The sequence below is a fragment of the Nelumbo nucifera genome, chromosome 7, assembly GCF_055504915.1.
Source record: "Nelumbo nucifera cultivar China Antique chromosome 7, China Antique-T2T, whole genome shotgun sequence".
NCBI classification, from domain to species: domain Eukaryota; kingdom Viridiplantae; phylum Streptophyta; class Magnoliopsida; order Proteales; family Nelumbonaceae; genus Nelumbo; species Nelumbo nucifera.
The window spans coordinates 12,943,492-12,970,412 of record NC_142655.1 but is presented as its reverse complement, the minus strand read 5'-3'; the positions used below and the strand labels follow the sequence as shown (position 1 = coordinate 12,970,412).

At 39.4% G+C, this 26,921-nt stretch overlaps 1 protein-coding gene across 1 annotated transcript; it reads left to right on the top strand.

The window, feature by feature from the left end:
- Positions 1-239: 239 nt before the first annotated feature.
- On the top strand, positions 240-26,921 carry LOC104611308 (PH, RCC1 and FYVE domains-containing protein 1-like). The gene is made up of 9 exons (XM_010278309.3): positions 240-951; positions 10,145-10,231; positions 18,580-18,669; positions 19,931-20,011; positions 20,192-20,386; positions 20,471-22,588; positions 23,335-23,481; positions 25,933-26,315; positions 26,455-26,921. The coding sequence occupies exons 1-9, from the start codon at positions 880-882 to the stop codon at positions 26,585-26,587; spliced, it is 3,306 nt and encodes a 1,101-aa protein (XP_010276611.1). The 5' UTR covers positions 240-879; the 3' UTR covers positions 26,588-26,921.

Below are 26,921 nucleotides of genomic sequence, written 5' to 3'. Positions count from 1 at the left end.
GTATCCCAAACGTATCAAATGCGAATCAAACAATAATCCGTTATTAAAATATGATTATAAAATTGTTAAGAGTCTTTTAGACTTTGGGACGTGTGTTATAAGGTGGGGAGTTCTTAGTGGCATTCTCCGAAATTATGGATAAAACCATGGGTTTTTATGTAGGTCCATTGACTTTTTGTTTTATTTTATTTTCCCGTTTTTCCTATTTCCTAAGGTTCTGGATTTATTATTTGGTCCGGTTTTTCGTTTTATTTTTTATTTTTTTCCTCTCAAATGGATCGACCAGTTAAAAGAAGCTCTCTCTCTCTCTCTCTCTCTGTGGAGCTCTCTGCAACTGATCTTCTGATCAGCTTTTCCTAGGTTTCATCTCATTTTTCTTTCTTTCCGACTTCAATTTTGTGTCTTGGACAAGAATCTCGAGCTCAACGAGTCGAAAATCATTGAGAACAGTGGAGTTTCTGCGTACTTTTCAGTGATTTTCTTCGAAAACCTAAAGGTACTTTTCTGTTCTTGTTCGTAGTGTTGTTCATTTGCTGACTGAAACTTGAAAGACTCGAGAAGTTCTTCTGTGCGAAGTCGGATGGAGTAGATGAAACATGGATGAAGGATTTGGGGGTATTTTGAGCAACATTTCTAGTGTGGAAGCAACTGCGGAAGGATAGATGGAGTGATCCAAGTGGAAATTCGATGGATCAATGATGGTTGGTTTGATTCCCAACGATAATTTTGGGATTTGGTTTGGGACTTTTGGTGTATTGGCAAATTTGGATGTGATTCTGGAGTTCTTGGGTGAACGAGTGAATGACAGGATTTTACTTTGAGAATGGGTGAAGCATTGATTCCTGTGAAGAGTCTGATTTTGGTCAGTAGAGTCGTTTCATGATGTCGCGAACTGAGAGGATGACAACGGATCTTAATAGGACTGGCCCTGTCGAAAGGGACATTGAACAGGCAATGCATCATACTTACTTAGAGGTTTCCTTTGAATTGTATTTTGTTTTTTCTTTCATTGTTTGTGGTAATTAGAGTCAAGTCTAAACTCATTCAAAAGCTTGGACTGGAGTTTTTCTTCGAAATACATTTTGCTTTGTCTTGCTTGTTTTTCATGCTTAGATTAAATTTAACTGATTCATAAGCTTGGACTGGAGTAGTTACGTTGTATGATATACTGAAAGAAGTATAAATGCTGGCTGCTATCTGCAATATTTTGTTCCTGTTGCCTGCTGTTAAGTTGAGAATGCGATGATTAAGGGTGAAAAGAATTCAATAGTGGATTTTCTGTTAATGTTCAAGGGGCATAAATTGCAACAGTATGTGTGAAGTGAATTTGGAACTGATATAATGTTATCTAGCTTGTTAGAGTATCTGAAAATGGTTTTTATTTGTCTGACTGCTTTGAACAAAGCTTCTGATTGATTATTCTAAGATCCGTGTATGCACCAAATGACTTTTCAGTTTTCAAGTTTTATTTGGAGATGCTATTTTGTCCCATGATGCTTTGCTATCAAGGTTTGAGGACAGGGATGATGATTGACGAATGACAACTAGATTGAGAAATCCATCAGTTATAATTATTACCATTTGTCTTATCCCATGGTTCCATGAATTTTATTCCTTCTTACACTCTATCGAGGCCTATATCTTCTGTTAAACAATAATGTGGAATCTTTTGTCACGACTTCAACTATTTCTAGAATTCCCCCTTCTTCCTTTTAGAAGTTCAGTCCTGCATCATGTTATTCTTTTTCATGTGTACATGCATTGTTTTTCATATCACATTGCAAATTGTCTCAGCATCATCATTTTCATAGTCATCTCTTTTATTGATTACCCAACATTTTGCTTCATAAAGCATCACTGGCCTATCAACTGTTTGTATAAAAAAATTACCTGACCTGTTGTCCATGAAATTATAGTTATATTTCCGTGTTCAAGTGGTATTATACTCTTGAAGAACATCTGCACTTTATCTCCTAACTATCATTTTATGACAAACATTTATTCTTCTTCAATCTTTTCCTCCTTAAATAACTAAATAAGGATGGTGACATTTTACCTGAAAGTCACTATGTAATGAAAACTACTACTTCTTTTTGAAAATTGTAAGGAAAATTACTGCTTATTAGCTTAAGAACAAAAAAGAACATGGAATCTTACAATAGTGAATTACCTGTTGTGTAATTGTGTGATGGTCTTACTTATAAACCTTCACTTTCTTCTTCTAACATTTTTATAATTTAGGCCTTTTTCCCTTTTCTTTTATGATCAATCAAGAAGCTTATTCATATTAAATGAAGGGAAGGACCTCATTTAAGATAGTCATTCGATGCTAAACACCATTTAAATAGCCTTTTCTTTTGAACTAATATATACACAATAGCACATACAGAAATAGAATTCTCATATGGTAATACCACTATTATGTATTTTGGCATCCCAAGTCATGGTCAAGTTAGCAAAGTGAATCCCACTTTCAATTCTTTGAAAATTGAATACTTTGTTTTTTTATTGCTTCATGGGGCTACACAACGGGGGGTAGCTTGTCCCCCAATACCCCTAACCCCTAACCCTAGTGGCAGTGGGATTTGATCCCATGTTGCTACTTCAAACAGCCATAGAGATTTACCAATTGAGCCACCATCTGTTTCAAGGAGGGTCGTGTAGGGTTGGTCCTTCTAGTTAATCCATGAGGATCCACAAGAGAAAGGGGTTGGAAGCAAATCTAGAAATCAGCAATTGTCTAAAAATGATAGTAATTCAAACTTCAAACTCTATGTAAAAAGATGTGGACAAGAGGAATTCGGACTCATTTTCTGGTATTCAAAAAGAAGATTTATTGTAGGGGAAATGGAGATACAAGGGGACCGCTGTGGTTAGGGGAAAAGGAGATACATGTATAACCCTTTAGAGAAGGCCTGAGGAGGAGACCGCCATGGTGAAAAAGTTCAAGGATGAGGAGACCGCCGTGGTTAGGCGGTAGGGATCCAAAGACCAGGAAAGGGGTTTCATTCAAAGAAGTGACCGGAACCAGAGTTTGGCCAACAAAAGGTGACGTCAGGTTCTTACGGAGTGATGAGTTGTTCTTCATTGAGACGTTGGAGAAAGGCGTAAACCTTCGAAAAAAAATCCTGGAGGGCTGCCTTGTTGGTAGGTTCGTGGCAGAGGTGCCTGATCTCGCAGTAGTGGCGAGGTGGGCTCAGGAAGCTTGGGGTGCTGTAGGGGAGGTGAAGGTTAAAAAACTTGTGAAGGGATTGTTTCTGTTCATTGTCCCCTTGGAGAAAGAAGCGGTGACGCTTCTCAGTGGTGCGCCGTGGTACCTGGGGAAGAACATTCTTCTCCTTGATAGATGGAGTGCCTGTGCGGGTTGTAGTTCCAACGAACCTTCCGGGAGAGGTAATCTCAACCAGAAGATCTGGGTTCGTATTTATGGATTCTCGTTGATCTTGTGGAGTCCGGAAGTCATCTCTGCGATCGGGGATTTCTGCGGGGGTTTCCTAGCCACAGATGACTCCACAGAGGAGCTGGCAACCTATGAATGGGTGAGATTGCAGGTGGCGTGGAGGGGAGAGATTCCGATGTCGGTGGATGTTAGAGTGGGTGAAGTGGTGTATAATATACACATCTGGCCAGAATTGGAACCTTCAGTGAGGCCGGTTACGAAGTTACAGAAATCGGCGAAGAACATTTTGAAGGATGAAGTGATTGAAAGCTATGAAGTAGAGACCTGGGGGTGGTTGAGAAGGGGGTGAGGGTGGGTGTCGTGTCGGATGGAGTTTCCACGGGTGACCCGGAGGGTCGAAGTCCAAGAGATTTGGAGAAGATGACAAGGGAATCGTCGATTGTAGTAAACGGGAAGGAGAATCAGACGATGGAGAAGAGGGTAGCGTCTGACAGTGTATCTAACTACAGACAGGCGGCTCGGTTTCAAAATTTGAACAAGGCAAAGAGGAGTGCAAAGTTTGACCTTATGCCTGACAGCGTTCAGGGGGCTCAGACTCAAAATCTGAACAAGTCGGAGAGAGGCTATTGGCCGAATAGAAAAGAGGAGTTGAAAGATTTAATAGGGGAATGCTTGCTGGAGATGGGTCACACGGGCGGAGAGGGTAGGGAAGAACGGGTCGGATGGAAGATCCGGAATTTCAATCACAAAAGGAGGTCTAGGGACCTGTTTGGTATTAGGGGCTTGGACCGTGGGCTAGGGGATAAGAGAGGGGAGGACCGACGAAAAACTGGGACCCAGTTTTCTCTAGCTGTTGGGCCGGTTGGGGGAGATAGTTAGGGGAGTCTTGAACCCAGCTTTGAGTATGGAGGCCAGAATTGGAAGCTTCCAAATGTGTACAAAAGGGACCGAGGGGCGATCAAGATCTTCGAGGGAAGGAGGGGACAGGTGAAGAATCAAAGAGCCCTTGCAGGGGAGGCAGTGGGGAAAGGGAAAGCAGTGATGGTGGAGGCAGAAGTGTCACCTGACGAAGATGTGGATGGAACGATTGCTAATGACGTTCCTGAATTTAGAGGGAGCCCCGGTAAAATTCAGAGTGATATGGAGAATAGTGAGGGCCTTCATGGGGAAGAAGTGTCTCCGTTCTGTCGTCGTAAGAGAGGACGGGAAAAGGAGAGGGGAGTGAGTTTCTGCTTAGTATGGCCATGGTCGAAACACAAGCTCGTGGGAGTGAGGGTGATGGAGAGGCAACATTGCTGGAGGGTGGGGAAATCTTGGAGGGAACACTTCTATCGAGTTGGGTGTAATGAATGCCAAAGGCAAGAAGAATGCGAAAGGGAAAAGGGAGTTGTTACGTCTCACTTGGGGCCTAAATGATAGGGCGGGGAGTACAGAGGACAGTGGTAGAGGGAGGAGGAGAAAAGGGAGGTAGGAAGTAGGGGAATGGGGGGATAGGAATGTATTTGAGTAATGATGAAAATTTTGTCGTGGAATGTTCGTGGCTTGGGTTCGGGGAGGAGAAGGGTTGTCATCTGCTCCGTAATAAAGGCACACAAACCAGATATCATTTTACTTCAAGAGACAAAACTGAGTAGAATGGACGCATCAGTGGTTAGAAGTGTGTGGGGGGATGGACAATGCAGGTGGAGATGTTTAAATGCTTCAGGAACAGCAGGGGGAATTCTAGTAGTATGGAACTCCAATACTGTCACGACCAGTGACTCCATGGTTGGAAATTACTCGGGAGATTTCAAAGGGATAATTACAGGGGTGTATGGCCCAAATGATGCTGAAAGGCAGAACTTCTGGGAGGAGCTGGGCAGAATAAGGAGTAGGGGTAATATTCCCTGGTGTACAGGCGGAGATTTTAACATTATAAGATTCCCACAGGAGAAAAATAGAGGTATGAGAAGGACTACGGGGATGCGGTCTTTTGGTGAATTTGTTTACAGACATGGTCTGGTGGACTTGCCGTTGTCTGGTGCTAAGTTCATTTGGACTAATAACCAAGACGATCCTACTTTAGTTCAGCTTGACAGATTCTTGGTGTCAACAGAGTGGGAGGAAAGTTTTCCTAACTTGTTTCAGGAAGCTCTACCAAGACCTGTGTCTGATCATAGGCCTATTCTTCTTTGGGGGAAGGGCCTGAGGAGGAAGCCAGGTCCTTTTCGGTTTCAGGAGGCTGGGTTTGAAGAGAAGTTGAAGGAGTGGTGGTTATCTTTTGAGGTAGAAGGCTCAGGATCTTATATTCTTGCAAAGAAGTTACAGATGTTGAAAGAGAAAATCCTAGACTGGAAGAAAAACAATCTCAAGGCAGTAGAACTAAAAAAAGGAGAGTTGTTAAGCACCATTGAAGAGCTGGATAGGAAAGAAGAGTTGGTGAACCTATCTGAAGAAGAGAAGGCAGCTAGGACTGAGGCAAAATTGTGTTTTGACAAAGTAGCATATCAGGAAGAGATTAAATGGAGACAACGGGCTAAAATCTCTTGGCTGAAGGCGGGAGACAGAAATACAAAGTATTTCCATGCAGTGGCTAATTGTCGAAGAAGGGAGAATACTTTGAAGAAGCTGCAGGTGGGAGACAGAATTATTGAGGAGGAATCTTCTATTAAAATGGAGGTGGTGAAATTCTTCAAGAATATGTATAAGGAGGTGTGGCCGGTTCGTCCAGGTCTGAATGGGAACCTGTTTGAAGCTTTCTCCAACAATCAAAGAGAAGATTTAGAGAAACCTTTCTCAGAAGAGGAAGTATGGGGGGTTATTAAAAGTCTAGAGGGTGAGAAGACTCCTGGACACGATGGGTTCACAATGCTGTTCTTCAAGAAATGCTGGAGTTTCATTAAGCCAGAGGTGATGAAGGCTATGTTGGAGTTCCACGAAAGAGCATCCTTAGAGCATAGCTTAAATGCTACGTTTATAACTTTGATTCCAAAGGTTCAGAATCCGATGCGTATCTCTGATTACAGACCCATAAGTTTGGTAGGAGTTTCTACAAAATTCTGGCGAAATCCCTTACTAATAGAATGAGGAAGGTACTTCCTGAGATCATTTTAGAGGTGCAGGGGGTTTTCTTGCCCAGTCGACTATTACTAGAGGGTGTTCTTATTGCTAATGAGCTGGTAGACTCGAAGTTAAGGAGTGGCAGCACTGGGGTGGTATGCAAATTTGACTTAGAGAAGGCTTACAATCATGTAAACTGGAGGTTTCTTGACTTGGTGTTGCAGAAAATGAACTTTGACCAGAAATGGAGGAATTGGGTCAGAGTGTGCATATCCACTGCTAAGTTTTCTGTACTTGTGAATGGGTCATCTTCTGGTTTCTTTAGAAGTTCGAGGGGTCTTCGACAGGGAGACCCCCTCTCTCCCTTGCTGTTTATCTAAGTGGTGGAGGCTTTAGCTATATTAGCTAAAAGAGCTGCGGCTGAAGGCTGTGTGGAAGGTTTTAGAGTGGCAGAGGAAGGAACTGTGGTCCCTTTACTACAGTATGCAGATGATACTTTATTCTTTGTTCAGGTAGAAAAGGAGCAGTTAAGTAATCTTCGGATGATTCTGGTTTGGTTCGAGGTGATCTCTGGATTACGGGTGAATTTCAGAAAAGTGAAATTATCCCAGTTGGGGAGGTCAATAACATCCAGGATCTGGCTGCGGAGCTTGGGTGTAAAGTGGGAAAACTCCCTTTCAGGTTCCTGGGTCTTCCAGTTGGAGCAAAATGTCACTCCAAATCCATTTGGGACCCGGTGATTGAAAGGATAGAGAAAAAGCTAGGGGGTTGGAAGTCCAGGTATTTGTCCAAGGGAGCTAAGATTACTCTGCTGAAAAGTGTCCTAGAAAATCTACCTATCCACTTTTTATCTCTGTTTCCAATCCCAATACAGGTGGCTGTAAGGATGGAAAAGCTAGAAAGGAAGTTCTTATGGTGCGGGAAGGATGGTGAACAAAAGATCGATCAGGTTAAGTGGGATTCCATATGCAAACCTGTCTCGGCAGGGGGTTTAGGAGTAAGAAATTTTAGGCAAGTAAATACTGCTCTCCTAGGTAGATGGTGGTGGCTCTTTAATTCTAGCCCCCAAGCTCTCTGGAGGCTGATAATTGTGGAAAAGTTTGGAACTAGAAACTATGGATGGGATCCTGGACCTGCACCCTCGCCTGCTGGATGCTCAATTTGGAAAGGAATTGAGAAGGTTATCCTCTTTTTATCCAAGGGATTAGGCTAAATTTAGGGGATGGCAAGAGGATTAGTTTCTGGTGAGACACCTGGTGCAATGGTGTTCCCCTAATGGAGACCGTCCCGTCGCTATTCCTTATAGCAGAAGACAGGAATGTGGTGGTGGCAGATCAGTTTGAGCGGCGGGGAAATACAGGATACTGGTGTCCAAAATTTAGGAGGCATCTCAACAATTGGGAATTCTCTGATCCGTTAGAGCTGCTACAAGCGATTCAGGAATATCAACTGAACCCAAATCAGCAAGATGCCAGAATTTGGAAATGGACTAAGGATGGGATTTTCTCAGTGAAGTCATTTTATTCAAATCTGACTGCTGGTTCGGCTCAGGCTTTTCCTTGGAAAGAGATTTGGCTTCCTCAGATTCCTACTAAAGTCTCCTTGGTCTGGACTGCAGTGCATGGTAAATGTCTCTCCAAGGAGCAGTTAATCAGGAGGGGTCTGGTGCTGCCCTCCACAAGTTGTGTGATGTGCAATGGAGAAGTCGAATCGGTGGATCACCTATTTATTCATTGTGAGGCTGCCCATCTGCTGCTCTGTCATTTCTGCTCCCTGCTAAATGTGAGGTGGTGCTGCCCCAAGTCTTTAGGTGATCTGCTTTTCTCTTGGAAGTTGACAGGCTTAAGTAACAGGGGTAAGGTGTTATGGTGTATGATCCCTCATGTAGTGTGTTGGGTCCTGTGGAAAGAAAGAAATAGTAGGATTTTTGAAGGTCAAAGGTGCTCCTTAGATGAGTTGGTGGTTTGGGCATTGGCTACTTTACATTCCTGGCTGTCAGCCAAGGACTCGTTTAAGCATATCCCCCACCATCAATACTTTGATTTGGATTTTTTGTTTACTTGATTTAGTTGGGGATCTTTTGTATGTATTTGGGAGAGACTGGTTTTTTGGTAACTTTTTGTATAGTTGTTGGCTGTACATGGAGTTTTGTGGACCAAAGGCTGCAATATGTTACAATTATATGCATTAATACAATTACATTACTTTTTCTCAAAAAAATAAAAGGAGATACAGGGGGATAATGTTGAAATAGAGGAAGAGACTGCAGAAGGAGAAGAGAATGATGATGTGGTGATTATTGATTGAGTGAGAAAAATAGAAGGAAATATAGGATTATGGACTTGGAAAAAATAGTGGAAACTGAAGTCCAAGTAAGCAAGATATTGGGGTTATCTTTTATAGGAGGGGAAGAATTTGCCAGGAAAATGGTTCGAGAATTGGAAGAGAGATATCTATTGAACAAAGAAAGATTTAATGGAGAGACCTGAATGGTGAGAGTTGTTAGTTCGTTGCTAGCTTGGGGATCTTAGTGGGATATGGCTAGGGTTTGAAGTCTCTTAGTTTTGATTAGTGTTTTCAACTTGCAGTTGACCCGGCTGGTTGAACCGTTCGAACTGTCACCCGGCCATGATTCCAGGTCCAGTTCTCTTAATACTCAGCCTTGGTAAAAAATTGTTGACCTGATTAAAAACTGTCCGACCTGGATGGTTGGACCTTTGACCCATTCGACCCAGTGACTGGATCATGGGTTGCACATTAAATGTGTATGCAAATTTCCAAAGGCCATAAGTTTGCACTCCGATGTTCAAGATCTCTGTGTCCCAAGGTGCTGTAGGTTCCTTGCAAAAAAGTTAACTCAAATCACAATTTTTGCAAAAAAGGCCTCAAATCACAATTTTTAATATTTTTACAAAAATGAAAAATTGAATTAAAAAATATAAATTAAAGATAAAATAATACTTATATGTACATATATTACATGTAAAAATAATTATGCATTATTTTATTGGAAAAAACAGTTCAACCTCTGTGTTGGTTTTTAAAACATTGGCTTTGATAGTGAGTTTTGTTCTTTTGTTTGTAAGGGCTGGGGAAAAAAAGTTTATATTTAAAGGGGGTTCAACTTCAGTTGGTGAAAATTGCAGACTTCGTGGAATAGAAAATAGTTGACTGTTTCATTTATCACTTTAGTGAACTGAAGATGTCCAAATCTTTGTAGTTTAGACTTTAGACTAACCATAGATTTTAGCAACATTCAAATCATCTAGTACACCTGATACACATTACTCGTAGTGGGTATGTGATTAGTTTACCTAGTAAAACTGAATATTGATGACATCATCTGCCTCAAATAACTGTTGTACTTGGGTACTATCTAGTACTCCTGATACACTTAATAGAATTTAGGGCAGTCATCTAAAGCAAAAACATTTTGTGAACTGTGGCATCATCCATCTCAGTATGTGCTACATCTGTACAGCACTTAAATTTCGCATACATGTGGGTAGCTTGAATATATCTATCTGCTTATATGTAAATATTACAACTCTGCAATGTCCTTATTGTTGCTGTTTTTCTCCAACTTCTTGAACTATTATCTTGGTTGTGTAGAATGTTGATGCTATGTGATTATCTTTTTCGACCTTTTCATTTTTTGATGTCCTTGCGGATTAATTTAAGCTCCATCATTTATTTTTTCATCAGGCCATCACTGCTTTGAAGAAAGGAGCATATTTGCTGAAGTATGGACGCAGGGGGAAACCCAAGTTTTGTCCTTTCAGGCTGGCAAATGTAAGTTTTAGTTAATTGTTTCAAGATTTTTTTTAATTATATATTTCAAGATAAAGTAAGTTTATTTTGGTACTTCATTGTTCAACCTTCATTTTGGTTTGGTTATCAACTAAAGACTTTATGTTATTCGCATGGGTGGGAGTGCAGAATCTTTTCAGAGGGAGACCATTTAACTCTCATTTTGATAGAGGAGTTCTTTTTGTATAAACAAGGGGGGGGGGTGAAATGTTTCGATACCTTGTGTATTAGTGTATGGTTCCTTGGTGTAATGGTAAAAGTTCGGGCTTGAATGTGGGCTCTAGTTTGAGAGCAGTCATTTTGTGCAAAAAAATTCCAAAGGTTAGGACCGTATCCAGTCCACTTCCTAAGACCCGAGATAGCTGGGACCAACATTGGGTAATGGCTTTTTCATAGTTCCTTGGTGTAGATGGGGCTTTTGTAATTTCTCCCTATCTTTTTTCTCTAGTACAAATTTTTACTTAATCTTCTTCTTCTCCTCCTCGTCCTCTTCAAAAAACAAAAAATCATAATTCATTCACTCATTCATTCTTCTTCTTCAAGTTCAAAGATCATAATTCATTCACTCATTCACTCAGAACTTTTATTCATAATTCATTCAAGTTCAAAGATCAATAATAATAGTAACAATAACAATTATTAAAGAGGTTGTGAATGACTTATTGTCTTGTCTTTTAGTAAGTTATTAAAGAGGTTGTGAGGAAGTTGCAGACAAGGCTCTTGCTAGTAATGTTTCATAGCAGAAAGTTCGCAAAACAGGTGTTGGAGGAAGAGAAGCAAAAGAGAGAACATTCGATCTAAGGTTAGATTGGTGGTCGTTGGTAGTCAGAGAACTGGTTGAAGGCAGACGAAAATGTGTGGTGTGGATAGATGTTGTGGGGATCCCTCTTCACGTGTGGTGTAACAACACATTTGAGGAAATTGTTGCTACCTGCAGTAGACTCACAAGGCTGGACGATAGGAATAGAACCTGGTAGGGGTGGTAACGAGCCGAGCTTTTCATGAGCTGCTCGAGCTTGAGCCCAATTTACAGGCTCAATTAATAAATGAGCCGAGCTCAAATATATATATATATATATAATAAAATTATAGAAAATAATATATATAATAAAAATATTACAATTCTTATTTTTTAAATATCAAATAAAAATATTTTTATATACAAATTTTTATTCTTATAAAATATTTTTCTTCAAATCGAGCTCGAGCTTATGAGTTTTTGACTTGAGCCGAGCTCGAGCTCGAGCTCAATATTCTAGCTCGAGCCTTATACAACCTTGGTGAGCTGAGCTTGAGCCTCATACTATTCAGCTCGGCTTGAATCCACCCCTAGAACCTAGGACAAAATGGATATGGCGAGAGTTTTGGTAGAAGTAGAAAATGTAGTAGATGTCCCAAAGAGGATGGTCTTAATCTTTGCAGGGGAACGGTATATCTAAGACTGGTAGTGGAAGGAATGGACGGCACTTACCATAAGGTAGAAATGAAACTAGAGGTGAAGGGCTCTTCAGATGAGAGGAGAAGAGAGAAGAACGGGCAGAGGAAGGAGGAAGAAGAAAGGTCGGTCAGAAAATCAGGGGAGAAGGCAGAGAAGAAGAGGAAGTCGAAGAGACGAAGGATAGAGGGAGAAGATGATGAGTTGGCGGTTTTAGTTAGAAAGAAAACACACATGGAAGGTGGGGTTGAGATGGCAGATAAGGAAAAGGGGACAGATGGAGATCGATGGACCTGGGCTAGTAGGATTGTAGGAAGTGGTAGCTTCAAAGAAGGGAGAACAAATAGAGGGGGAGAGGAAAATTCGCCAGCAGGTAATATAAGGTTATTATTGAAGAGAGATAATCGGTTTAGAAGGTTAGCGGTAAGTTTTAAGAAATCATCGAGAGCCCAAAGGTCAGGGAGTAAGAGGGGCAATTTTGGAAAAAATACATCTTCGTTGAAGCTTAGCCCCAATTGTTTGAGTTCCAGAAAGTGGATATACAGAGGTCGTAGAGAAGAAGAGGAAGATAAATGGGTTTGGGTGGTAACCAAATATGAAAATGGAAAAAGATTCAAGTTTTGACGGATGAAGGAGAATCTCAGGAAACCGCTGCAAAAAGGAAAATAGCTGATTCGTAGAGAAGCGTTAAGGGGGTTGTTGATCAGAAAACAAATGATGATTGACCAAATAGGACAAGAGTAGAGGTGGTCGTTTCACTCCCAGAAACAAAAAACAATAAGGAGGAAAGCTCTTCGAAAAAGAGGAGCAGAAGTTCAAGGGGCTTCAGGACGGCGGACTGTGTAGGAAGAAAAGAACGCTCCTACTATCAAGAATCCAAGTACTACACATAGTTTTCAAGGCGCCTAGGCGAGACTAGGCAACCATGGGGCGCCTAGGCACCTAGGCGTTGGAACCTATAAATATATTAATTTATAAAAATAGTTTTATTATATATATATAAATAGGCGCCCGCCTAAGTCTCTGGGCGGGCGCCTAGTATGTTAAACCTGGGGCGTTTGGGCAAGGCGACCATGAAAAAGCGCCTAGTCACCTAGGCGTCGCCTTGACAACTATATGACTACAGCAAATGTTGTATCAGAGGCGACAGAAAGTAATGAGGATAGACCATGTGGGCATTCAGTTACCAGAAGTTTGGAGGCTGCACTCAGATGTGAAGTGGTTAGTCAGTCTGACTCATTGAATGCTCTTTCGCTGGAAGATTCAAACAGGCGAGAGGGGGAGGGAGGAAAAAGAATAGAAGAAGTGGAAGGGAAGAAAAATACAGAAAAAAGAAAGCAGGGGAGGAGAAGGAAGGAGGTGGAGTAAGGAACAGGGTATACAACAGAAAAAGAAGGCACTCTGGCAGCCCCCAGAGTCCAGAAGAAGCAGCTCCAAAAGCTGGGGGCAGAACATTAACATTAACAAACTAGTGAAGAGGGAGGTAGAGATAGGAAAATCCCTTGGTTTAGTTTTTTGGGGAGGGGAAGGCTTTGCAAAGATGGCTTTTGAAAAGTTTGAGAAAAAGAAAAGAGAAGAGAAGGGAAGAAATTCTAGAAAAAAAAACTAAGGGGTGGGACGGGGAAGGGGAAGAAGAGGAGGGTCTGGATGACATTGAGTGACTTTTGGGGGTTGGGGAAAGCGAGGGGAGGGGGAGAAGATGAGGATACTTAGCTGGAACATGAGGGGTTTGAGGGAAGGGAGGAGGAGAGAATTAGTGAGGAATTTGAATATGATTTGACTGAGAATTTCTGGGGCACTTTGGAGCCGAATCCATATAGCTTTGATTCTTTCTTCAGTTTGATCTGATCTGTATGTGGTTTGTCAACTTGACAACCATTTGTTGAGATGTACTGCTTTTTTATTTTACTAAAATTTTCATTGTTATCCTTAAAAAAAGATAATGAAGGAGCTGGTGGTGAGAGGGGGGAAATGGGAGAGCAAGAGGAATTGGGGGTCTGAGAGGAGGAGGAAGAAGTGCCTTGGTGAGGAACACAATGAGGAGATTCAACCCAGATGTGAAGTTACTGCAAGAGACAAAAATGAAAAAACAAACACGAAAACTTTGATTCGGGTCTAAAAATGAGATATAGGGTTCCAATTTCTGGATAGAATGGTGGCGGTTTTGGTAATGCAGTTTCACTGAGTTTGGTGTTGCCTGAGTTTGCACAAGTCAGGAAAGAAGATTCTTGGGGATGGTTTATGGGAGGTGTTGGGTTTTCAAGTTTGTTATTTGGATGAATGGTCCTGATTTGTATTTTTTTTTTTGTTTTCTTTCTTTTATTTTTTTCTGGTGGAGTATTGTATATAGGTGTTTCCTTAATACCTATATAGTCTGTAACTTTTTTCATTGTAATGGAATTTTATTTTATTTATAAAAAACACTTGAACATTTGAATGTTTAATTATTTTATCCACTAATAGACAAGTAACTAAATCATTCAATTCAGCCAAATGTTTTAAATAACTGTCATAATAAGCATTTGTATTTATAACCATTACTTGCTTTAGTTCACTTAATTTTCAGTGCCTTGCCTCCAATATGAAAGCTCCCTTCAATGTTTTATGCTGAAATTGAACTACTGATAAATAATGAAAAGGGGAGGATACAAGAAAGAAGGTGATGAAGTGCCACCTTTAAAGTTTTAGAAACTAAATTCTTGTACCAAGAGGGGATCCCCTCTTTCTAGGGGGTGGAGCATATGCTAGAAAGGCATTCAGAGAAGTGGAAGAATCCTCAAGCATGCAGATGAAGCTTAAAGAAGATGTTTAGATGGATGGTGGGACGGGGACCCCCTGTGTAGTTTTGATGGTAATGTGAGAAGGCTCAAGTCTGGAGTGAATCCCAACAGAGTTTTCAAAGGTTTTCACCAGACTGAAGGGAGGTTTATTTGGTCTGGGACCGGTCAAAAAGGTGAAGAAAAAACAAAGAAGGTTATGGAGAAAAGCAATGAGGCTATTTATCAAAAAAAAAAAAAAAAGAAAAGCAATGAGGCCAATTTCCTCAAGGACGGGGTGAATCTGCAGAAGGAATTGGGGTGATACTGTAGTAAGTTTGAAGACAGAAGATATATGGGGAAGAATATTTGAAAACAAATACAATAATAGGATACAATCCTAAAAAATTTATGGGGAAGAATCTTTTCATGGACTGCAATGCATAGACAGCTAAAGGATATACTTTTCAGTTCCTTTTTTTATCATAGAAATCTTTTAGTATCTAGATCAGAGATACAATCAGCCTTTGAGTTTCCTTCCCCTGCTTCAATTTCTTTTTGAGTGGGGCTATGCAAATCTTTTTGCTTCCTTTAATACATTACCTTTTTCTCAAAAAAAGGTTTGAAGACAGAAGATTTCTGATTGGTAATAGGGTCGTTGTTTTGTTTAGGTGGGGTTGTAAGTGAGGCATTGGGTTGGGATCTGTAGCTATATTTTTGTTGCTTGTAGTTTTAGATGCAGGGGTGGGTGACTGTTCTTCTTTTTTATGGTTTCTCAGGGTTTGACTGGAGGCCTTTCTTTGTCCACTTTTGGTCATTTTATGTTTTGAATGCCTTGGGGCTGGGTGATGATTCATCACCTTTCTTGTTCTTTTTTCCCATTTTCTTGAATAAATTTTATTTTTTATTTATCTCCAAAAAAAGTCTTGTATAAAGAGAACATAAGAGCAAATTCCCTTTACATCATGAGCAACAATATCAAGTGAAGGTGAAAAATCTAAACCAAATAATTACTGAGTGATCCAAATCTTTGATTTCCTAGTGCATCATCAGACAATTCATGATGAATGACCCTATATCAGCTGTCAATCTTCTATTATTATGCTTCTTTCTGTCAAAATCCTCTTACTCCTCTCTTTCCATATAACCTAGGAAACCACAAAAGGCATGGTGTTCTTTGTGCCTTTGTTAAATTTAGCACTTTTTGAACTTTTTGAAACATGTTGGGCCCCCAAACCTCTAACCGAACCCCTTGCGACAAGCCCAAATAAACCCATGCTAGGTTCATAAATTCTTAATCCATACTTAAAGATTGGTTTTGTGATTTAGTTTTAGGTTCTTATCTTTTTAAAAAAAATGCCTTGTATTAACTATAAAAAAAATGCCTTGTATTAACTATAAAAAAATGTCTTGTATTAGGAAGAATGAATGAATAATATTGTTCATTCAATCTTCCTAGTTCCTAATACAAGTCATTTCTTAAAAGATAAGGAACTAAAACTAAGGGGCCATTTGGCAAGTCTTTTTGGGAAGATCTTCTAGTTGCTCTGACAGTCAAAAGACACGGTGAGCTTTTGCATTAAGATCTTGATAGCCTGAAGACCGTTTGGTTCAGGCGTGTCTTTCCGCACAAAGACGAATCGAAAATACTGAAAAACTTCATTTGGAGCTTCCCGAAAATCGCCCAATACGGGCTTCTTGCGTCTTTTCGGCACGTTGGCTTTCGGTGGCTAGATCTACTACGAACCAAACAGGAAAAGACACAAACGTGGTCTGCTGGGCTTGTAAATAGCTGACAGACTACGCGAAAAGACGCACCAAATGGGGCCTAAATTATAAAACCATTTTTTTTTTTACTTTTAAGTATGAATTAAGAATTTAAGAACCTAGCATGGGCTTATTTGGGCTTGCCTTAAGGGTATTGGTACAAAGGCTTGTAGAATTAGATAAGTGATTGCTGGGTGAGGAAGACTGCAAATGCGATGGCATATATGTTGGTAAAACAAGGAGTTGACAGATCTCTTCTATTTTGGGCAAAATTGTAATATGATGTAATCTGAGATGGGGAAATGAGCTGATTGTATTAAATTAGGGGATTCATAGTATCCTTCATCAATTTCTTAACTTTGTCAGGTATGATGTTTACTCAGGGGATTCTATTCACTTTTGGGAAGATGTCTGGGTGGGAAATTGGGCTCCCAAAGACCTTTTCCCTTCTCTCTACTCTATTTCCTTGTTTAAGCATAAGGTTGTTTCCAATTTCCTTCCTTCCCCCCTTTCTCCTCTATCTTTAAGTTGGAATTTTGGCTTCCATTGCAGTTTAAGGGATGTTTAACTTGGTAATGTTTCACAACTCTTGGTTCTTGATAATGTCTGTTTGGATTCTTTAAAGTTAGACAAGAGGATTTGGTCCCCCCATCCAAAAGGTTCTTTTACTTGTGCCTCCTTTTTGAAGGCCCTTTCTTCCTCTTCAACTCAGCTGGTCTTTCTAGTTAAGGAGCTTTGGGCTAAGCCTGTCCTCCCTAAAATTATTTTGTTTTGCTGCAAAGTGTTTTACAGAAAAATCAATACTTTAGGCTGCTTGCAAAAGAAAAAGCCTTTTATGTGCTTGTCCCCTAACTGGTGTATTCTTTGCAAAGCTAATGGTGAGGATTGCTTGCACTTGCTAATTTCTTGCTCTTTTGATGTTGTTATTTGGGATTAGATTTTTGCCTTGTTTGGATGCAAGTGGAACCTACCCACAGATGTAAGTCTGCTTTTTGACCGTCAATCTCTATGTGGCCCACTAAAAGAGGGAGGACTAAGTGGAAATGTATTAGAGCAGCTGCACTTTGGACAATTTGGGAAGAAAGGAATTCAAGAATTTTTCAAGAAAAGGAATGAACTCTCTTCGATGTCAAGGAGTGCATCTTAAAAAGGACAATTCACTAGCTGAGAATTTTGGTTCTTTCCATTTGTTTTCCTTTGATGACTTTTGGAGGAATTGGTCAGCAATGGCAAATAGTTCCTCCACAAAGGAAAGGATTACTCTAGTGTGGACCCTACCACCGGAAGGTTGTATAAAGCTAACTTTTGATGGAAGTAGTCAAGGAAATCCTGGCCCTCATGGTTTAGGAGGTTTTTTGAGAGATACGGACAGCAATATCTTAGCCTTGTACTTGGGCCCAGTGGGAATAGGATACTCAAATAGGGCTGAGTTGTTGACAGCTTTACAAGGTATTCTGATTGCAAATCAACTTGGTGTTGATAATTTTCAAATAAAAGGAGACTCTAAGGTTGTTGTGAGTTGGTTAACAGACCGAACTCAGTCATTTGGTGCTACAAGGATCTCCTAAAGAAGGCTGGCTGGCTTTTAAGGAATATGAATGCTAGTACATTGGGTGGGCAGGTCAGCAAATGCTATGGCTGATAATCTTTCTAAACAAGGGGTTTTGAGGGAACATTTTTACTGGGCTACCTTGTATCTCTAGTGCTTTGTGGTTTTTAACACTTTCAAGGGAGGTCGCACCTCATGCCTCTCTGTGGGATGCTTGTAACAGTTCTCTTCTTTTGATAATAAAATTCCTCTTCAGTTATCAAAAAAAAAAAAAAAAGACTGTACTAAATCAGATTAGTGGATAGGGAAAGAAATAAAGAGATCAAAAGTTTCACGTGCTTGAATATGTTTTATATGTTATGTTTAATTTTATTTTTACATTTTCACTTTGCGTATGTTTTATGTATTTTAATGAGTCTTAAACCATTTTGTTTAATATTTAAGTATGCATTTTTAATTAATATTATTTTTTATTTTGTGTTTTTTTTTGCATTTTATCTTTTTTTTTGAAAATTTTAAAATTCCATGCCTTGCTTCAAAATGGTTAGCGTGCCACCTTGTGCCTTGTAGCTTAAGTGAGAAAAGCCCATTGCGCTTTTAAACACTGAAATAGTGTTGAAAAAAATACTGAAAATCATATTTATTATGATGTATTTGTTATCATTTTATACCCCTATCAGCTGATGTTCTATTGCTACTTGTTAGTATTAATTGTCATCAACAGAGTTATATTTGCTTAATTCTATAAATAACTGAATTTTAAGTTAGGTTTTTCTGCTGAAAGTTAAATAAAGTGGATCTCTGAATGTATGACTAATTTCAGGATGAATCTGTCTTAATATGGTTCTCGGGAAAGGAGGAGAAGCACCTTAAACTAAGTCATGTTTCCCGAATTATACCTGGCCAACGCACTGTAAGTTCTCCATGTTGAGATATCCTATGTCTATTGTATTCCTATCTTGTCTTAGTTCTGATATTTCCTCCATTTTGATGTTTTATTCCTATCTTGCGATACTTGTAATTTTAGGAACTAACAATTGTACAAAGTTCAATAAAGTGCATATCTGATTTTTTATAAATTAACAGTTTTGTTAATATAAAAAAGGATCAAACATTATAGCCATCGCTCGGAGAGTCATAAGATGCAGCGTCTCCCAATAAGATTATTTTTCATTACTTTTTATTTCTTTTAAAAGAAAAGGGTATTTTTCTAGTTTTTCTTTTCTTTGCAAGTTCTGTAAAGTACCATTCAGCATTTACTAAAATCCTATATTAGCTAACATGTCGTTAATTTCTGTAAGTTGATAGTTTATAGGTTTCTTTCTTGGACATTTTAATATATTTCTAGTTTCTTATTTTATTGAAGTGGTTTCATATTTAGCAAATAACAAAAGAAAACCATAAAATTAGAATAGTTTTATTGAAGACAAAATTACATTCATATGGATTTTGGGAAAGAAAGCTCTTTAATTGAGAAAATCACTATTTACAAGTTCCTTACACATCTCAAAGTTATGTAATCACTAATTACAACCTGAATATACTATAACTAATTCAAAGTTATCCTTCAACCTATTTTGTGCTCGTTTGTAAGAAGGTTATTGCCAAAAGTGCTGGATATTTTTGGACTTCACTTGTGCTTTCCAAAATCTGCGGTGGATCTGTTTAAGTTATTGGCAGTATAAGGGCTTGAGCAAAAAAGGGAAAGTAATTTGGAGAGTGTTGCCCTTGGTAATTTTTTGGACCACATAGATGGAAAGAAATGCCAGATGTTTTATAGATATACCATACAGCTCTTTTTTGAAAGCTGAATTGCTTTTTCATAATGTTTATTGTTTCTTTGTACAGATGGAGTTTTTTTTTTTTTGGTGGTGGTGTAATTTTTTGCTATTAATACAATATTTCACCTTTTTTCAAAAGAAAAAGAACATATCAGTGAGATCGATCATCATGTATCGGTTTTTAGGGTCACCGATATTCTAAATAATTGGAGTCAGGTGATTTTCGTTTGTTTTGATTGTTAATAGATGATGTGACATGTTCCCTATCAAATTATCAAATAGAAAAAAGTAAATCAAAATAAACTCTCAATATGCAAATTTTGTGTACCATGAGTATCGATACTTTGAACCTTGGGCTTAGTTTCTGATCATATGCTATTGTGCTTTCTCTAGGCAATCTTTCAGAGGTATCCTCGGCCTGAAAAGGAATACCAGTCATTTTCTCTTATTTACAATGACAGGTCACTTGATTTGGTTAGTATTTTCCTATTGTCACCACTGTTCTTCTATTTAATTAGTTGCTCAGCTATTCAATTTTGCAAGTTACTTCTCCTGATGGATGCTTTTCCTTTTTTTGCCTTTAAATAATTGTTTTGAGGTTTCATGAAGATTGAAGATCTGTCTTAATTTGGTGCTCTGAGTTTCTTGTACCAGATTTGCAAGGACAAAGATGAAGCTGAGGTATGGTTTATTGGTCTAAAAGCATTAATTTCACGTAGTCATCACCGGAAATGGAGAACAGAATCAAGAAGTGATGGAGTTTCATCTGAAGCAAATAGTCCTAGAACTTACACCCGGAGAAGTTCTCCTTTGAGTTCTCCTTTTGGTAGTGGTGATAGCTTGCAAAAGGTGTGCACTGCTTGTGCTTTCCTAGTTCCTGTATTTTCCACTAATTATCTCAATAATGAGAAATTCTTCCTTATGTTGATTCAGGATGGAATGGACCCTCTTCGTCTTCACAGTCCATATGGAAGTCCCCCTAAAAATGGTATGGACAAGACATTTTCTGATGTGATATTATATGCTGTTCCACCCAAGGGTTTCTTCCACCCAGATTCTGCTAGCGGGTCAGTCCATTCTTTGTCATCAGGTGGATCAGATGGTCTAAATGGGCACATGAAGAGCATGACAATGGATGCTTTTAGAGTAAGTCTATCGAGTGCTGTTAGCTCATCAAGTCAAGGTTCTGGTCATGATGATGGCGATGCTTTAGGGGACGTTTTCATTTGGGGCGAGGGCACGGGGGATGGGGTTCTGGGTGGTGGTACTAATAAAGTTGGAAGTTCTGGTATTAAAATGGATTCTTTTGTGCCTAAAGCCTTGGAATCTGCAGTAGTGCTTGATGTTCAGAATATAGCTTGTGGTGGAAGGCATGCTGCTTTAGTAACCAAGCAAGGGGAGATTTTCTCTTGGGGGGAAGAATCAGGGGGCAGACTTGGGCATGGCGTAGATTCTGATGTTTCACACCCAAAGCTAATTGATGCTCTTGGGAACACTAATATTGAACTGGTAGCATGTGGGGAGCACCATACTTGTGCTGTAACACTATCAGGAGATCTATACACATGGGGTGATGGTACTTACAACTTTGGGCTCCTTGGACATGGAAATGAAGTCAGTCATTGGGTCCCAAAAAGAGTGAATGGGCCCTTGGAGGGTATACATGTCTCGTCCATCTCCTGTGGACCATGGCATACAGCTGTTGTGACCTCTTCCGGTCAACTATTTACTTTTGGTGATGGAACTTTTGGTGTTTTGGGCCATGGAGATAGGAAAAATGTGTCAATACCTAGGGAAGTTGAATCCCTGAAGGGGCTTCGCACTGTTCGAGCAGCTTGTGGTGTCTGGCACACTGCTGCAGTTGTTGAAGTTATGGTTGGGACTTCAAGTTCAAGCAATTGTTCCTCGGGGAAGCTGTTTACTTGGGGAGATGGAGACAAAGGTCGACTTGGGCATGGTGACAAGGAACCCAGACTTGTGCCTACATGTGTTGCTGCTCTAGTTGAACCAAACTTTTGTCAAGTTGCCTGTGGGCACAGTCTTACAGTTGCACTTACAACCTCAGGCCATGTTTATGCAATGGGTAGTCCTGTTTATGGTCAGCTAGGAAATCCTCAGGCTGATGGGAAGCTCCCAACCCGTGTTGAAGGAAAGCTCTTAAAAAATTTTGTTGAGGAGATAGCTTGTGGTGCTTACCATGTTGCAGTTTTAACATCAAGAACTGAAGTTTATACCTGGGGCAAGGGAGCAAATGGCCGATTAGGTCATGGAGATACAGATGATAAAAATTCTCCAACACTAGTTGAAGCTTTGAAAGATAAGCAAGTCAAAAGTATTGCTTGTGGTACAAATTTCACTGCAGCAATCTGTCTTCATAAATGGGTATCGGGTATTGATCAATCAATGTGCTCCGGATGCCGTCTGCCGTTTAATTTCAAAAGAAAACGACATAATTGCTACAATTGTGGACTTGTTTTTTGTCATTCATGTAGCAGTAAAAAATCTCACAAGGCTTCTATGGCACCAAATCCCAACAAACCTTATCGTGTGTGTGACAACTGCTTTGGTAAACTCAGGAAAGCCTTAGAGGCTGATTCTGCATCCAACTCTGATCTGAGTAGAAGAGGAAATATGAATCAGTGCCTTAATGAATTGATTGAAAAAGAGGCAAAGTTGGACTCTAGATCTCATGTACAATTGGCTAGATTTTCTTCAATAGAATCCTTTAAGCAAGTGGACAGTAGATCTAAGAGAAATAAGAAACTTGAATTTAATAGTAGCCGTGTTTCTCCTGTTCCAAATGGAGGTTCTCAGTGGGGACCACTTAATATCTCTAAATCTTTCAATTCCAAAAAGTTTTTCTCAGCTTCTGTTCCTGGATCAAGAATTGTTTCTCGGGCAACATCACCTATATCAAGACGGCCTAGTCCACCTCGCTCCACCACACCAACCCCAACTCTGGGAGGGCTTACATCTCCAAAGATTGTTGTGGATGATGCTAAAAGAACAAACGATAACCTAAGCCAAGAAGTTCTTCAGTTAAGAGCACAGGTATATATCTTTGCTTTGTCATTAATAGTCCAACAGGTTTTTTCTTTTTTATTGGGTTTTTGATGTTCAAAGTTGAAGTATCTTGCTTTAGCTCATTTCTTGAGTTGCTTTGTTGCACTAAATATTGAAGTATCTAACATGAACATGGTGTCCTTTTTGAAGTGTTCATGCAACATAGAAGCCAAGCATGCATGTAACTTCAAAGACACCAGTTTGGTAAATCCTGAAGCCTTGATATCACAGAACTTGTGTTTAACCTACTTGCCTACTAAAAGAAGTGCTTCAGAGATTAATGGGACATGTCAAACCTTGGAAAACAAAAGGAAACAAATAAATAAACTGAAGATTGAAGACTGTTGCATTTATAAACAACATGTATGCTTAAATCATTATTAATAGCTTGATCTACCAACCATTGATGCAGTCATTTTATTTCTCTGCACTAATTGATGAAGTTTCTTTTCCATGTCATCTTTGCTGGATTTGTTGCAGTTGTATATTTGGCATTCTCTTCATGGACAACGGATTTATGCTTTTATGCATTCCAAATTGTAGAGCTCCAATATAGGGTTGAACCATATTTCAAACATGTACTTAAAAGCATTCCAAGGATATGTAGTGGCTCTCAATGATTCTACAGTATATTGAAATATTAAGAAATAAGAAAGTTTGGGTTATTTTCCAAAATCCTAAGTTAATGTAGGGATGACATGCTTGTCAACTATCTGATGAACCGTATTTTGTAGGTTGAAAATCTCACCCGTAAGGCCCAACTTCAAGAAGTTGAATTGGAAAGAACGACTAAGCAGCTAAAGGAGGCAATTGCAATTGCAGGGGAAGAGACTGCAAAATGTAAAGCAGCTAAGGAAGTGATCAAGTCACTTACCGCTCAAGTAAGTTGAATGCTTATCTTATTTATTGATAAAAAGTAATGACAATTTTATTTCTAGTAACCTCAAAACTTGTTAATCTAGGAAGGCATTCTTTATCACATTTTATTCAGCCAACTCTTTTTTTTTTTGTACTAAATAAAAAAAAAAAAAGAAAATTTCACTGGGTGAGAAAAGAAGATGAGTACAAGTAGGGGGTGATGAGGGATCACCTAGAAAGCAAGAACGAAAAAACATCAAAAAGAAAAAATACATCAACTTTCCCCCCCAGCTCCAATTCTAAAACTGACTAAAAACCAATCCCAATAGTCTTTACAATCATCCTCAAATTCTGGAAGAATCATAATCCAACCCAAGAATCTTTTCCCCATGATTGAGACAAGACAGTTGTGACATTTGTGTTGGTCTTCAAAATTTTTTCTATTTCTCTCCTTTTGTAACTCCCAACAGATTGCAAATTGAACACAACTCCAGGCTATCTTCACCTTCCTGCTTCTGTTTAGAGCTGGCCAAAGTGCAAAATCTCTCTCGGTGACCTTGGGAGCCACATCTCCATTTTGAATAAAAAAGGCATCTCAGTGACAGTGCTACCGCCAATGTGGGGTCTGGGGAGGGACAGATGTACGCAGCCTTACCCCTGCACATACAAAGAGGCTGCTTCCAAGATTTGAACCCTGGTCACCTGGGTTGCAATGGAGCAACCCAACTGTTGTGCCAAGACCCCACCCTCACATCTCCATTTTGAATAGAGAAAAGAAAACCCCAAATGATCTTTGCATAACAGCAGCCAAAACATAGATGAAGAACATCCTCTTCCTCAAGAACCCCGAGGATGCTGTGTGGTGCTATAAGAAATTAAGAATGAAACCAAGAAATTTAAGTGGCTGATAAGGAGTATGTTTGTAACTATACAGTGGGTGGGGAGATCAGCAAATGCATTGGTTGATGGCTTAGCCAAGCAAGGGGCAAATGGGGAAGTTATGTTTTAGGCTCAGCTTTAATGTGCTGCTTTTTCTAGTTTCCTTGTAATCTATTGGGAGAGGCTGCAGCTCGTGCCTCTCCAAGGGCTGTTGTATGAGCTTAAAGTTCTGAATCAAATTCCAAATTAATAAAATTTCTTTTTATTTCATCAAAAAAAATCCTCTTCCTCCACTAGGCAAAAATAATATCTTCCTGCCAACTGGATAATCCTGCTTTTGATGTGGTCTTGGGTAAGAATGCTGTCCAAAGCAACCAGCCACACAAAAAGCCTCAACCCTTAGAGGAAAAGGGCTGCCCCAAACACTTTTGATGTCTGCCCTATCAACCTGATTTCTTGCTAATGCTTTATAAAATGATTTTACAGAGAATATCCCATTGCTACTCTCCTTCAACAACCTTGCATCAGCCTCCATTTCCCAATCAAGAAACTGTCTCCTGAATTTTGGATGCCAAACTATGAGACCCTGAACAACTTCACAGCATTGTGAAATTGGAATGTCTTTCCTAGTCAACCTATACAGTCTCAGACATAACTCACAATTTTCCAAATCAATCATCCTCCCAAAACTTTTTCCCTATTTTCAACATTAAAAAAACATAACCCAAGAAAGATGAATGGGAATTCATGGTTCCACACACAAACTCCATATGATAATTTCACCTCCCTTGTATCCCAAAAAAGTTCACCACACCGTACTTACAAGCAATCACTCTATTGAATCCTTTTCACACCCAAACCTCCACAACCACTTCCCAAACATCGTCTTATTGAATAATCTAATCCTTCTAATCCCCAATCCCCCATTGTTTTTATCCCTACATACCCACTCCTACTGCACCAAATGATATTTTTTTCTTTGGCCCCTTGCTATAGATGCACAGAATTTTTAATACAGTCTGGTTTGAAAGGTTCTAATGAGGTATTGAGAATTAGTTGTCATAGGAGTGATTATTTGGAATTGTTTACAGCTTGTCACCTTTTGTTGTCTAATGATTGTTGTTTTTGTTCTTGTTGTCATTGCTGTAAATGTTATTGTTATTATTTGAATGAAGCAAAGGGCGGCAGTTTGTGGAACAGTGCAAGAAATATTTAAAATTAAAATAAATTATACAGGGTTGAAATATATAATGTTCATATGAAACCAATGATATTAGTTATGTTTGCAGCCCTTGCTTCACCAGCTTGTTCTTGTTGATCCCAACTGAAATCCTCAAGTGTCTTTGAAGCCTTTCAATCCCTTACTGACAAAAATACCTGTGCAGAAAATGTTGAATGAATATAAGAATAATAGATTAAATATACATTGCATGATGAAACTAGACATTATCTTGAACAAAATTTGTGCAAGAAATATGTTATCTATTTGGTGTGATAGGGGTATTCTAAATTTTGTTGCTACTCTTGCTTTTATAACAGTTGTTGATTTTATTTATTTCTTCTCTTTTTTTTTTATATATTTGTGTTTGTAATAGTTAAAAGAAATGGCTGAAAGGTTGCCTGTCGGAGCAGCACGGAACAACAAACCTCCTCCCTTAACTTCCTTTGATTCTAGTCCTACCCCCAGCAATGTTTCTGCAGCACCAATTGACCAGACGAGCAGTCCAATAACATCCCATGAACCAGATTCAAATGGATCAAATAGCCTGGTGCTCTCTAATGGACCAAGCACCACTAATAACCGGAATTTGAGTCACAACAGAATAGTCTATTCTGAAGCAACAAGGAATGGGAGCAGAACACCAGAAGGGGAACCCCATCATGAGTCTGAATGGGTTGAGCAAGATGAACCTGGTGTATACATTACACTTACATCCCTACCTGGGGGTGCCAGGGATTTAAAGAGAGTCCGCTTCAGGTACGTTTTCAACGACTTGGTTTTATTTTCCCCCTCCCTTACTGACCAGCTGAAAGACGAACCACCTTTATATAAACATCTCTTCTTGAGTTGAGGGTTGAATTGAAGTATTCGTTCTTCTGATGGTATTTGAATGCAGTCGGAAGCGGTTTAGTGAGAAACAAGCAGAACAATGGTGGGCGGAGAACCGTGCAAGGGTATATGAGCAATACAATGTGCGCATGGTTGATAAATCCAGTGTCGGTGTTGGGAGTGAGGATTTAGGTCATTGACACGTAGAAATAATCTGTATATGAAAAGGTATAGTTGAGGCTTCAATTGCATTGAAGCTTGTTTTGATCAAATTTAGATGTTGCTTTCATCTTATTGATGGGAAAAGGTGGTACATAGAAAGGCGAAGAGAGGATTAGAGAGGATTGGTTGTGTTTTGTCCCTTGATTTCCTTTTTTTCGTTTGGCCAAAATGTGCCTGTGTGGAAGAAAAAAAAAGCCAAGTTGGTTGAGGATGAGGAATGTAAATTCTTAGTAGGTAGCTAGCTTTTATTTAAAGCAGCTGCCTTGTAAATTCATAAGCAAATGCGTCTTCAAGGTTTTACAAAGTTAAAAA

What these genes read in the sequence shown, in the direction of transcription:
- LOC104611308 (XM_010278309.3), top strand. Translation starts at nt 880, where the DNA reads ATGATGTCGCGAACTGAGAGGATGACAACGGATCTTAATAGGACTGGC. An exon ending in TTATACCTGGCCAACGCACT is followed by an intron (nt 18,670 to 19,930) that starts GTAAGTTCTCCA and finishes TGCTTTCTCTAG; the next exon opens with GCAATCTTTCAGAGGTATCC. An exon ending in GTGGTGATAGCTTGCAAAAG is followed by an intron (nt 20,387 to 20,470) that starts GTGTGCACTGCT and finishes ATGTTGATTCAG; the next exon opens with GATGGAATGGACCCTCTTCG.